The sequence below is a fragment of the Phyllobates terribilis genome, unplaced genomic scaffold (assembly GCF_046119375.1).
Source record: "Phyllobates terribilis strain yellow unplaced genomic scaffold, ASM4611937v1 Scaffold_3__8_contigs__length_932513732, whole genome shotgun sequence".
Lineage (NCBI taxonomy): Eukaryota > Metazoa > Chordata > Amphibia > Anura > Dendrobatidae > Phyllobates > Phyllobates terribilis.
Window position 1 is genome coordinate 702,197,362 of NW_027362763.1, and position 12,916 is coordinate 702,210,277.

The following is a 12,916-nucleotide window of genomic DNA, read 5'->3' on the forward strand; positions in this document are numbered from 1 at the left end:
AGGATTTTTTGGTAGACAGCAGAATTCATGGTTTCATTTATCACAGAAAGTCTTCCTGGTCCTGAAGCAGCAAAACACCCCCAGATCATCAAACTACCACCACCATATTTTACTGTTGGTATGATGTTCCTTTTCTGAAATGCTGTGTTACGTCTACGCCAAATGTAATGGGACATACACCTTCCAAAAAGATAAACTTTTGTCTCATCAGTCCACAGAGTATTCTTCCAAAAGTCTTGGCGATCATCAATATATTTTCTGGCAAAACTGAGACGAGCCGTTATGTTCTTTTTGCTCAGGAGTGGTTTTTGTATTGCCATTTTTGCCAAGTCTCTATCTTATGGTGGAGTCATGAACACTGACCTTAACTGAGGCAAGTGAGGCCTGCAATTCTTTGGATGTTTTTGTGAGGTCTTGGATGAGTCGTCGCTGCGCTCTTGGGGTAATTTTGGTCGGTCAGCCACTCCTGGGAAGGTTCACCACTGTTCCATGTTTTCGCCATTTGTGGATAATGGCTCTCGCTGTGGTTCACTGGAGTCCCAAAGCTTTATAAATAGCTTTATAACCTTTTCAAGACTGATAGATCTCAATTACTTTGTTTCTCTTTTTTTCCGAATTTCCTTGGATCACAGCATGATGTCTAGCTTTTGAAGGTCTTTTGGTCTACTTCACTTTGTCAGACAGGTCCTATTTAAGTGATTTCTTGATTGAGAACAGGTATGGTAGTAATCAGGCCTGTGTGTGGCTAGGGAAATTGAACTCAGAATCCCAAAGATGTGATAAATCACAGTTATTTATGTGTTAATAAGGGGTAAAATCACTTTTTCACACAGGGCCCTGTAGGTTTGGATTTCTTTTTCCCTTAATAATAAAAACCTTCATTTAAAAACTGCATTTTGTGTGGACTTGTTTTGTCTTTGTCTAATATTTAAATTTGTTTTGTGATCTGAAACATTTAAGTGTGACAAACATGCAAAAGAATAAGAAATCAGGAAGGGGGCAAATACTTTTTCACACCACTGTATATTTAAAAGTCATCTTATGCTAATACAGCAGAATCACTTGCATGCTTCAAACTAACGCGTTTCAGCATAAAGCCTTACTCATAGATTAGTAAGGCTTTATGCCGAAACGCATTGATTTGAAACATGCAAGTGGTTCTGCCGTATTAGCATAAGATGACTGTTAAATGTGAAGTTTTATATTTACCTTTTCCATCTCTGGAGGATTTCTCTTTTCCATCTGGCTTTGCAGCCTTCACCTGGATGGCTCCATGTGATACTCCTTCCGTGATTGCAAGTGCAGCAGGACCTGATGACCTGACTCTCCTCTCCCTTTTTCCCACTCCTTCGTACCATGATATTCTATGGGATTATTCACATGTCCAATTTTTTTCCTCAGGCCGAATGGTCCACGGCAAAGATCGAAGACATGTCTTATTTTGATCCAAGGGTCAGATCAAAATCGGCAATGCAAGTCAATGGGTCTGTGAAAATATCGAACTGTACTCAGATGACATCACGGACTGTCAGAATGGAGAAGGTTTTTTAATTTCTCCACATACAGGAAAATTGGATGACACTCATACCACACTCTGATCAAACTCTGATCAGAGTCTGATTTTCAAGTACGAGAAAAACTCCGATATCTGAATGAGGCCTAATTTATCAAAATGCAAAGTAAATGAACAAAAGAGAAATCTAAATCACATCAATATCTGGTGACCACCCTTTGCCTTCATCAGTTCTTCTTGGTCACTTGTACACAGTTTTTGAAGGAACTCGGCAGAAGGGTGTTCCAAACATCTTGGAGAACTGACCACAGATCTTCTGTGGATGTCGCTTTGGCAAACCCTTCTGTTTCTTCATGTAATCCCGGACGGACTGGATGATGTCGAGATCAGAGCTCTGTGGGGGCCAGATCATCGCTTCCAGGACTTCTTGTTCTTCTTTACTGTGAAGATGGTACTTAATGACATTGGCTGGATGTTTGGGGGTCGTTCCTGACTGCAGAGTAAATTTGGAGCCAATACGATGCCTCTCTCATGGTATTACATGATGGAAAAGTATTTGTCTGTATTTCATTGAGGATATCATTAATCTTGACCAAACCCACAACGTAATTTGAGGAAATGCAGCCCAAAACTTGCAAAGACCCTCCACCTTAAAATTAAAACATTTTAGCAACTGAAAAAAAGGGGAAAGAAAAACAAAAAGTGAAAACATAAAATTAAAATGACCGCAGCGAGAAAGGGTTAAATGCATGATGTGAATATTCTCCTTTGATGACATAATGTGCTTTTACCTTGTCTGCATATTTGCTCTTCTTGTTTCCTGAGCTGGAGAATGTTTACAGTCAGGTCCGAGTTGTTATGGGGATCACATACTTACTCACCACACCCGCGCTCTGTGTACAGCAGTCAGTGCGGAGACTGCCTTGTGCTAATCTTCACGTGAATCCATTCACCCGTAGTAAAGGGTTTCCATGTACACTGTGTCCTGGAGAAAGTGATTCCTTCAGTTTACCGATGTCTCTGATACACGGAGGTGAGTACAAATCGTATTCATCTTACTCTGTTTTTCCACTTTTAAGAAAGTTACACTGGAAGAAACTTCCATTCGGACCTGTGACCAGATTTCACAATATTTCTTCGACATGATGAAGATGGTGTACTTATTTTGAAAATCCACTTCAGAATGATTGTATAATTCTTTATGAACGTTTAACCTAATGTCCACCCACCTGGAAATTGACATTGAATCTCTATTGACTTAGACTGATTGACAGCGCCTCCCCCCCTTTGAGCTGCTGTTGAGTGTCCCTCCTTCATGCTGCTAAATTGCTGCCCAACTAGCCTGATTGATGACTCCTCAGTGTCCCTCCTCCCTGCTGTTGCTGAATCTCCACCCACGTACCCTGATTGACAGCTCTGCTGTACCTTTCTCTGTGCTGCTTCTAAATCTCCACCCTCCTAGCCTGTTTGACAGTTCAGCGTCCCTCTTTCATGCTGCTAAATTGCTGTCCAACTAGCCTGATTGACGACTGCTCAGTGTCCCTCCTCCCTGCTGTTGCTGAATCTCCAGCCACCTACCCTGATTGACAGCTTCTCAGTGTCCCTCTTCCTTGCTGCCTCAATCTCACACTGCTCAGTATAAGCTGCAGCTGTTAGTCAGGCTGGGTGCGGGGAGATGAATAGATGTGTATTATAGCATGCTCATTTTAATATCAGAATTATACTGCCATTTGATATGGATTTTGAAGTAAGTATGACGCACCCCCTGGGCCGTGGGGTACTCGGTGCCGGGCCGGTCGGTGCAGGGGATGTCACAGTGGTAGTGACCCGGTCCGTGACCCAGGGCGGTCAATAAAAGGGGATTTATAGTTTTTATAGTTTAATGTTCGTGACGCCACCTGTGGTGTGCGGCTATGTGGAGCCGCCGCTGCAGTGCAGATCCTCTGGAGCTGATGGTGACGCAGCAGAGTTGGGTCAGCTCTCCACAGGTAAAACTAAGCTCCAGGGCAGTGTAGGTGTTGTATGAAGTAGATGTGACTGGTGCTGTGTAGTACAGGGCGAGTGATGGCGCAGCAATTATTCACAGACACAGTGGGGTGCAGTCTTCAAGCTTTACTCACGGTTTTCAGACTCCAAGTTACCAGCGGCAGGGTAACTGCCCACACCGTTCTGTGTTCACCAAGGGAGGGGTTCAGCAAACTCCCAGGTATCTCAAGAGTATGTAACGGGACCCCAGTCTGTGTGCCTTCCTCGGTCGTCTTCCTGGGCTGGCTCTCACCCTCCTGCCCTGCGCCTCGCAACCAGTGTCCCAAGCCGGTAACCTCATATTTTGGTGAGCAACCTGCAGTCCCCTGAATCCTGTGTGGCTACCTTTGCAGGGATTTAGTTGCGGCAATTAGCAACTACACCCTGAAAGTGCAGAAGCCTCCGGTTTCTAGCTGAGCCTTGTAGTTCTCCACTAGTTTAGGGGCCGGTCCCCTCTGCGGCCTGATCCCTCCAGGTCCTGGTAGATTCGGGCGCATGGGTGGCATCCGCACTTCCCGTGCCCCTGGGATCCCCTCACTTTTGGAGCCTTCCTCCGCTCCCTTCCTCTTCAGCCTTCCCTCCTGGGCCTCTCAACTCAGGTCCGCTCCTCCTGAGCAGAGCTCCTGCAGAGCTCCTGCTCCTCTCACTGTCCTCCTCTGACTGAACACACTCTCTCAAGATGGCTCCCCCTTTTTATACTACTGCTGAAGTGCTCCCCAGTCTTCTTCCTCCACCCACACCCACTACATGGTTCCACCCTCCAGCTAGGGACCAGGGACTGTGCTCTCCCTTAGAAGCAATCTCGCCCTTCCCTCCTGAAGTGTAATGGATGCAATTGTGTGGGTCCCGGGTAGTACTTCATCCTTACCCGAGAGTGGGATACCACACCTCTCTGTGAGATGCAGTACCTCTGTGGCGACTGAACCTGCAGGGGGGCCACAAATACACCAATCTCATCAGGTTTATTTAGTAATAAATACAGATTATTTTAATCCTATAGAAATGTTGTGGAAGGACCTGAAGCAAGAAGTTCAAACATCCTGCTCCTCTCACTGTCCTCCTCTGACTGAACACACTCTCTCAAGATGGCTCCCCCTTTTTTTACTACTGCTGAAGTGCTCCCCAGTCTTCTTCCTCCACCCACACCCACTACATGGTTCCACCCTCCAGCTAGGGACCAGGGACTGTGCTCTCCCTTAGAAGCAATCTCGCCCTTCCCTCCTGAAGTGTAATGGATACAATTGTGTGGGTCCCGGGTAGTACTCCATCCTTACCTGAGAGTGGGATACCACACCTCTGGGTGAGATGCAGTACCTCTGTGGCGACTGAACCTGCAGGGGCGCCACAAATACACCAATCTCATCAGGTTTATTTAGTAATAAATACAGATTATTTTAATCCTATAGAAATGTTGTGGAAGGACCTGAAGCAAGAAGTTCAAACATAACAGAGTTGAATCTGTTTGGTAGGAAGAAATGGCTAAAATTCCTCTAAGCCGATCAACTAATCAACAGTTACCGGATATGTTTAGATGCCTTCACTGCTGCAAAGGAGTCACAAATAGATACTGAAAGCTAAGGTTCACATACTTTTGCCACTCACAGACATGTCATATTGGATCATTTTCTTAAATAAAAAAAATTGCACAATCAAATATGTTAATCATTCAAATTTCTTGCAAATATTGCAAAATTCTTATTACTAATACTATCATTATAAGTAGTTATCATGTCAGTAGTGGCTTCACAATTGCTAATAATGAAACTCAAAAGGGTGCTTTATTCCTTTTATTCAGACTGATGTGCGCGGAGTTAATATTTTCAACGCTAATGATTTATTAATGAGAGGTAAATGAATGCTCATTTGCAGTAATAACATAATTTCTTAATGCACATCCATATCCTCACACTACTAATAACACAGTGAAATAACAAATTCCCCATTCCTGTCATTGTTCTCTACTCTTCCTATACGATCTGTAATGACATTTACTGCACAGGACATATCCACATATAATGGACTTAGCTGTTATGACGCTTAGGACTATGGAGCTCTTGTGGGATCCAATTATAGTTGTAAATTAGCCACGAGTCCACGACCACTTTTTGCAGTGACTAGGGCCAGTATCAAGAGGTCATAATAAGACCACATTTTAGGGTCTACGTTAAAGCGGTAGTCTCATAAAGACAATTGGCCTTCATAAGACACATGGACATCATAGAAGAGGGTCCTCCGCTTGGAAATCCTCTTTATGAGGGTTATATCCCAACCTGGATCTCCTACAGCGAAGTCTACATATGTTGCCTGCCGCCTACATGTTCACCTTGCAAGTGGCACAGGTAAAGGAGGAGTTGTTAAGGTCTATATCACTGTGTGCAGAATAGATGTGTATGCTGTCCAAGAGCTCAGCCGGAATAATTAGCTCCTGTGCCCAATGGGGTAGTACCACACCCTACTTAAACTCCGAACCAACTGCTGAGAGTTTTCAGTTATTGCTTGGACTTACCCCTGTTATCTGATACTGCTATTATTCCTGATTTTGACCTGACTTATTTCTTGACTACATCTGTCTCTGTAATCCCACAAGATTTTGACCCCAGATTAGCTAACTCTTCTTACTGACTGTCCTTCTCGTATCTGACCCTAGCTATTCCTTTGACTTTGGTTTAGCTTGCTGATCCTTTCCTTGTTTCGGTCCCTCTTGATACTGACCCGGCTTTGACCTCCCTTTCCTCAGGCTTGCTCCTTTAGGAAGCAGCTACTTCATGGGCATAACCCAGGAGTTCCCGTTGTAAATCCAGATCCCCTATAGGGGATAAAGAATGAAGGCTAGACGCAGTAGCGTCAAGACTGTCGGAAGTAGTCTTTTTGAACTGACAGAATTTACAATGAGTCAATTAAGGCCCCTATAGACATTAGATAAAAATCATCCAAATTTAGGTGTGGTTGGCCAATAGTCTAATGTGTATTGAGCCTTCTAATTCCTCCTCGACAGGTGATGCCGAGGAGAAAAAGATCTAGCAGTTGAAATTTCAACAGAAGAACATTTTGATTGACAGGGTGAACTGAAGAGTCAGTCCTCTTATAGAGAATACAGGGACACTTGGTTATGTATGGCTGACTCGGGAGAGATAGCTGTCAACTGAACCGCTATCTAATGTTTATGGCTAGTTTCACTGGCGGCTGCCATTCTGGTGGGCTTGAGCCATACTTTAATTACATGGATGGCCATTCATTTATGAAGGTTTTTTACGTGTCACATTCAAAGAAGGCAATTGCAACCGGTGAGCTGATGACCAATGGTGTGAAGAACATGGGACCTGTGCAGTATTACAGAAAAGATCATCTTTCATCCCTAAAGGAGAGCTACTGGCCTAAATCTATGCATTCAGAGCTTCCACCTCCATGACCACATTTAGTGCCCGAACTTACAGTAGTGTAATTGCACAGGATGCCGCTACAATCCTTAGCTTACTGCTTGGGTGGTGTTATTTGGAGACTGTATTTTGGCTCTTTTACATGGGAAGGACATCACTAAAAGGTTCTACATCAGGCACCAAGACCAGACCTGGAGGCAACCTCAAACCAAAAAATCTAATTCCCAATAAGTAGAATAGATAATATCTTCACATCTAAATGTTCACATTTTTACAGTTTGCTAAGCAAAGTTTTTCAAAATTACAAAGTTTGGTCAAACAACATAAGCTGCTTTACGGCGACTGTGTTCAAGAAGGTCCTCCCTCTGATGATGACTGCAGTCCTGTAGCACATTGTCTCCAATTTTAAGCTCCCATGACCCCATCCCAACGACTCCAAAAAAAAAACCTATCAACACAGCATTGTAACCAATAAAAAAAGTTCATCTCTTAGTATGGCTTCTGTCGACAGACAGAAAGCGGAGCTGGTGAAGACCCTAAGGCCCTATTCAGATGGGAGACATAAAAAAGTGCTAAAAAAACATGATCAGATCCAATCAAAGGAAAGACAGAAAATGTTTTCTGCTACAACTTTTTGAAAACATTTTTCTTCAATTCTATAACAGGTTGTGATCCATTTATGGCACTAAAAAAAACAACTTCCATATGAAGTCCTAAAGTCAGCCAAACCCATAGGATAGCCATAGTCCTAACTAGATTCTGCTCTTGTTAAAATTCTGATTCTCTGCAATGAAAGTAATGACCGCGATGATATCTCAATGTCCTGCCATGTCACCAGGCATAAAAATAAGATTTCTATGTAGTGTCCCTCTACGACTTTTTCTTTGGGGACAACATGGTTGTTTTGCACTGAAGCACTGCATAAGTAGAAGTCTTGTTTGCAGGTGTCATTGGGATAATATTCTTCTTCGTGGAGGTCAATATGGAAATGATTCAGCACAAGTAGAAAAAAATGTGAGGTATAGAGCGATTGTGTTAAATTATAAATGTATGCCTAAAATCGTGTCAATGAGATGCACTGCAATTTTTGCATTTTGCTTTTTCTAAGTAAATGCCACCTGGGAGACTGACCTCAATAGTTTGGATTATTCAGCCTTCTTTAGGTCCTTTTGTTTTTAGCAGTAGTGATGTCCTTCGCTCCCTAAATTAAATGTATGACTACAAACAACCATGAATTGCGTCTCTCAGCAGCGAACATGTTCAGTGCTTTCTCCATGCATTATAAATAAGCCTGCGCTCCGTGGCCACTACTTGTTAAGCTACCGTCAGGGGATAATGCTGAGGAGACATACACCTAGTCAGCCTGTGCTGACCTACTTCAGTTTGCTTGCTAAAGCATCAGCCCACCATGTAGAGTACTGGAAAGAAATGTATTCTCTAGGAGGGAGAAATTTTCAGATCACATATTTTGACCCATTTAGTTACTTTAAAGAGTCACTCCACCCAACCTGATTATAATAATTTATTCTAGACGGCTAAAAATGTAATATGCACTTATTAAGGTTTTACAACCCCTGGCAAAAATTATGGAATCACCGGGCTCGGAGGATGTTCATTCAGTTGTTTAATGTTGTTGAAAAAAAGCAGATCACAGACATGGCACAAAACTAAAGTCATTTCAAATGGCAACTTTAGGGCTTTAAGAAACACTAAAAGAAATCAAGATAAAAAATGTGGTACTCGGTAAGGGTAATTTTTTTCAGACCAAGCAGAGGGAAAAAATTATGGAATCACTCAATTCTGAGGAAAAAAATATGGAATCATGAAAAACAAATACACAAAAGAACACTCCAATATATCACTAGTATTTTGTTGCACCACCTCTGGCTTTAATAACAGCTTGCAGTCTCTGAGGCATGGACTTAATGAGTGACAAACAGTACTCTTCATCAATCTGGCTCCAACTTTCTCTGATTGCTGTTGCCAGATCAACTTTGCAGGTTGGAGCCTTGTCATGGACCATTTTCTTCAACTTCCACCAAAGATTTTCAATTGGATTAAGATCCGGACTATTTGCAGGCCATGACATTGACCTTATGTGTCTTCTTTCAAGGAATGTTTTCACAGTTTTTGCTCTATGGCAGGATGCATTATCATCTTGAAAAATGATGTCATCATCCCCAAACATCCTTTCAATTGATGGGATAAGAAAACTGTCCAAAATATCAATGTAAACTTGGGCATTTATTGAAGATGTAATGACAGCCATCTCCCCAGTGCCTTTACCTGACATGCAGCCCCATATCATCAATGACTGTGGAAATTTGCATGTTCTCTTCATGCAGTCATCTTTATAAATCTCATAGGAAAGGCACCAAACAAAAGTTCCAGCATCATCACCTTGCCCAATGCAGATTCGCGATTCATCACTGAATATGACTTTCATCCAGTCATCCACAGGCCACGCTTGCTTTTCCTTACCCATTGTAACCTTATTTTTTTCTGTTTAGGTGTTAATGGTTGCTTATGTTTAGCTTTTCTGTATATAAATCCTATTTCCTTTAGGCGGTTTCTTACAGTTCGGTCACAGACATTGACTCCAGTTTCCTCCCATTCGTTCCTCATTTGTTTTGTTGTGCATTTCCTGTTTTGGAGACATATTGCTTTAAGTTTCTGGTCTTGACGCTTTGATGTCTTCCTTGGTCTATCAGCATGTTTACCTTTAACAACCTTCCCATGTTGTTTGTATTTGGTCCAGATTTTAGACACAGCTAACTGTGAACAACCAACATCTTTTGCAACATTGCTTGATGATTTACCTTATTTTAAGAGTTTGATAATCCTTTCCTTTGTTTCAATTGACATCTCTCATGTTGGAGCCGTGATTCATGTCAGTCCACTTGGTGCAACAGCTCTCCAAGGTGTGATCACTCCTTTATTAGATGCAGACTAAGGAGCAGCTCTAATTTGATGCAGGTGTTAGTTTTGGAAATGAAAATTTACAGGGTGATTCCATAATTTTTTCCTCAGAATTGAGTGATTCCATAATTTTTTCCCTCTGCTTGGTCTGAAAAAAATTACCCTTACTGAATACCACATTTTTAATCTTGATTTATTTTAGTGTTTCTTAAAGCCCTAAAGTTGCCATTTTAAATTACTTTAGTTTTATGCCATGTCTGTGATCTGATTTTTTTCAACAACATTAAACAACTGAATGAACATCCTCCGAGCCTGGTGATTCCATCATTTTTGCCAGGGGTTGTACATCGGAGCATCCGGAATATCCAAGAGGCTTCGGGAATAATGGAGGATCTCGGTTCTGTCAAAAGCATTGGTAAAGCTCTCGGTGACACCAAAACCCCACTGAAATCTATACTTGACATTGGAATGCTCCTGTGTCCATTTAGGCATTCAACGAAGCGTGGAACAATGGGAGGCCTCAAATATTGGGCTTGAATATTTCAACTCAAAGTTAGCAGGAATATATACCGTACTTATAATAATGTAGGCACCGACTAGATAATATAAGGAAAAAAATTGTTTTGTGTTGCCAAAATTTGGTTGTTGTGGTTTTTGTTTTTTTTTTTGCCATCCATGGATCTATTAGTGATACTATTTTGGGTTGCATATGACATTTTGATCACTTTTCTTTATCATTTTTTAACATATGGTCTAAATAATTTTATAGTTTGCTAGATCGGACTTTTTCTGGAAGATGATACCAATTTTTTTTTCATTTTCTAAAAGGGGGCCTGATTTAAACTTTTACACTAGGGCAAATAAGTATTTGATTCTCTGCCGATTTTTCAAGTTTTCCCACCTACAAAGAATGGAGAGGTCTGTAATTTTTATCGCAGGTACACTTCAACTGTGAGAGACAGAATCTAAAAATAAAAACCAGAAAATCACATTGTATGATTTTTACATAATTAAATTGCATTTTATTGCAAATAAGTATTTGATCACCTACCAACTAGCAAGAACTCTGCCTCTCACACAACTGTTAGTTTTTCTTTAAGAAGCCATCCTACTCTGCACTCATTACCTGTATTAATTGCACCTGTTTGAATTCGTTACCTTTATAAAAGACACCTGTCCACAACTCAATCAATCACACTCCAACCTCTCCACCATGGCCAAAAACAAAGAACTGTCTAATGACACCAGGGACGAAATTGTAGACCTGTGCAAGGCTGGGATTAGCTACAGGACAATAGGCAAGCAGCTTGGTGAGAAGGCAACAACTGGTGGCGCAATTATAGGAAATGGAAGAAACACAAGATGACTGTCAATCTTCCTCGGTCTGGGGCTCAATGCAAGATTTCACCCCGTGGGGTAAGGATGATTCTGAGAAAGTTCAGGAATCAGCCCAGAATTACAAGGGAGGATCTGGTCAATGACGTGAAGAGAGCTGGGACCACAGTCTCAAACATTACCGTTAGTTACACACTACGCCGTCATGGATTAAGATCGTGCAGGGCACATAAGGTTCCCCTGCTGACGCCAGCACATGTCCAGGCCCGTTTGAAGTTCACCAATGACCATCTGGTTGATCCAGAGGAGGCACGAGAGAAGGTAATGTAGTTAGATGAGACCGAAATAAAACTTTTTGGAATCAACTCCACTCGCCATGTTTGGAGGAAGAAGAAGGATGAGTACAACCCCAAGAACACTGTCCCAACCATGAAGCTTGGTAGGAGAAACATCATACTTTGGGGGTGTTTTTCAGCAAAGGGGACAGGAAAACTGTACTGTATTGAAGGGAAGATGGATGAAGTTATATATCGTGAAATTTTGGCCAAAAACCTCCTTCTCTCAGTAAGAGCATTGAAGATGGGTCATGGCTGGGTCTTCCAGCATGACAATGACTCGAAACACACAGTCAGGGCAACTAAGGAGTGGCTCCGTAAGAAGCACTTCAAGGTCCTGGAGTGGCCTAGCCAGTCTCCAGACCTGAACCCAATAGAAAATCTTTGGAGGGAGCTGAAACTCGGTGTTGCCCAGCGACAGCTCCGAAACCTGAAAGATCTGGAGAAGATCTGTATGGAGGAGTGGGCCAAAATCCCTGCTGCAGTGTGTGCAAACTTGGTCCAAGAACTACAGGAAACGTCTGACCTCTATAATTGCAAACAAAGGTTTCTGTACCAAATATTAAGTTCTGCTTTTCTATTGTATCAAATACTTATTTCATGCAATAAAATGCAAATTAATTATGTAAAAATCATACAATGTGATTTTCTGTTTTTTTTTTAGATTGTGTCTCTCACAGGTGAAGTGACCTACAATAAAAATTACAGACCTCTACATTCTTTGTAGGTGGGAAATCTTGCAAAATCAGCAGTGCATCAAATACTTATTTTCCCCACCCTATATATATATATTTTTTTTAAAGTGCAACTTAATGGGATCCATATTTGCCCACCAATTTATATTAAATAAGGTACTTTTATATGGAAAAATGTATTTGCTCCTATGCACAAGTGAGTAGATGGCAGTTAATATTTTAGCCCCTTTTTGCCTGCATCTCTGACAGTAGCACCTCCTGTACTTCACTTATGGAAGCTTCATTAATGACTTTGTATCAGGAACAATACAAATGTATACACTTGTCTGCTAATATATGTGTTGGCTTTTTTCATTATCAGAGACTCCATCTTTGATGATTCCCAAGTATTCAATGTCGGGACCATTCAGAGGACACATGAGCATGAAAAGCAGTCGTAAGTATTTTTAATCAAAAGGTAAATGTTAATGTCTAGAGTAATATATAACAGACAGGTAGCATATACAGACCTCATCTTCATTTATCCAGGTCCCCCCATACACATTAGATGAAAATGGGCCAAAGAACAAACAATCATTCAGTGATGGCCCAAAATTCATTGCTGTCTGCCTCGACCAATATTGAAATTTTTTGGCCAATGATACTGATTGGTATTTCGATGGTCGGTGTCAGTCAAAGTAAACCATAGTTTTACTGAACCAGCCAACAATTGTACTT

The 12,916-nt window shown here is 41.6% G+C and overlaps 1 protein-coding gene across 3 annotated transcripts in view; it reads left to right on the forward strand.

The window, feature by feature from the left end:
- Positions 1–2,368: 2,368 nt before the first annotated feature.
- Positions 2,369–12,916, forward strand: part of LOC141257430 (spermatogenesis-associated protein 7 homolog) — a 418,618-nt gene continuing 408,070 nt past the window's right edge. For 2 of the 3 annotated variants that reach the window (XM_073671953.1, XM_073671955.1), the window contains exons 1-2: positions 2,371–2,546; positions 12,561–12,635. In XM_073671953.1, the coding sequence (XP_073528054.1) occupies positions 2,372–2,546; positions 12,561–12,635 (250 nt within the window). In that variant the 5' untranslated portion in view covers position 2,371. Of the gene's footprint in view, positions 2,547–12,560; positions 12,636–12,916 lie in introns of all 3 variants that reach the window. The other variant, XM_073671954.1, reaches the window with a different exon arrangement.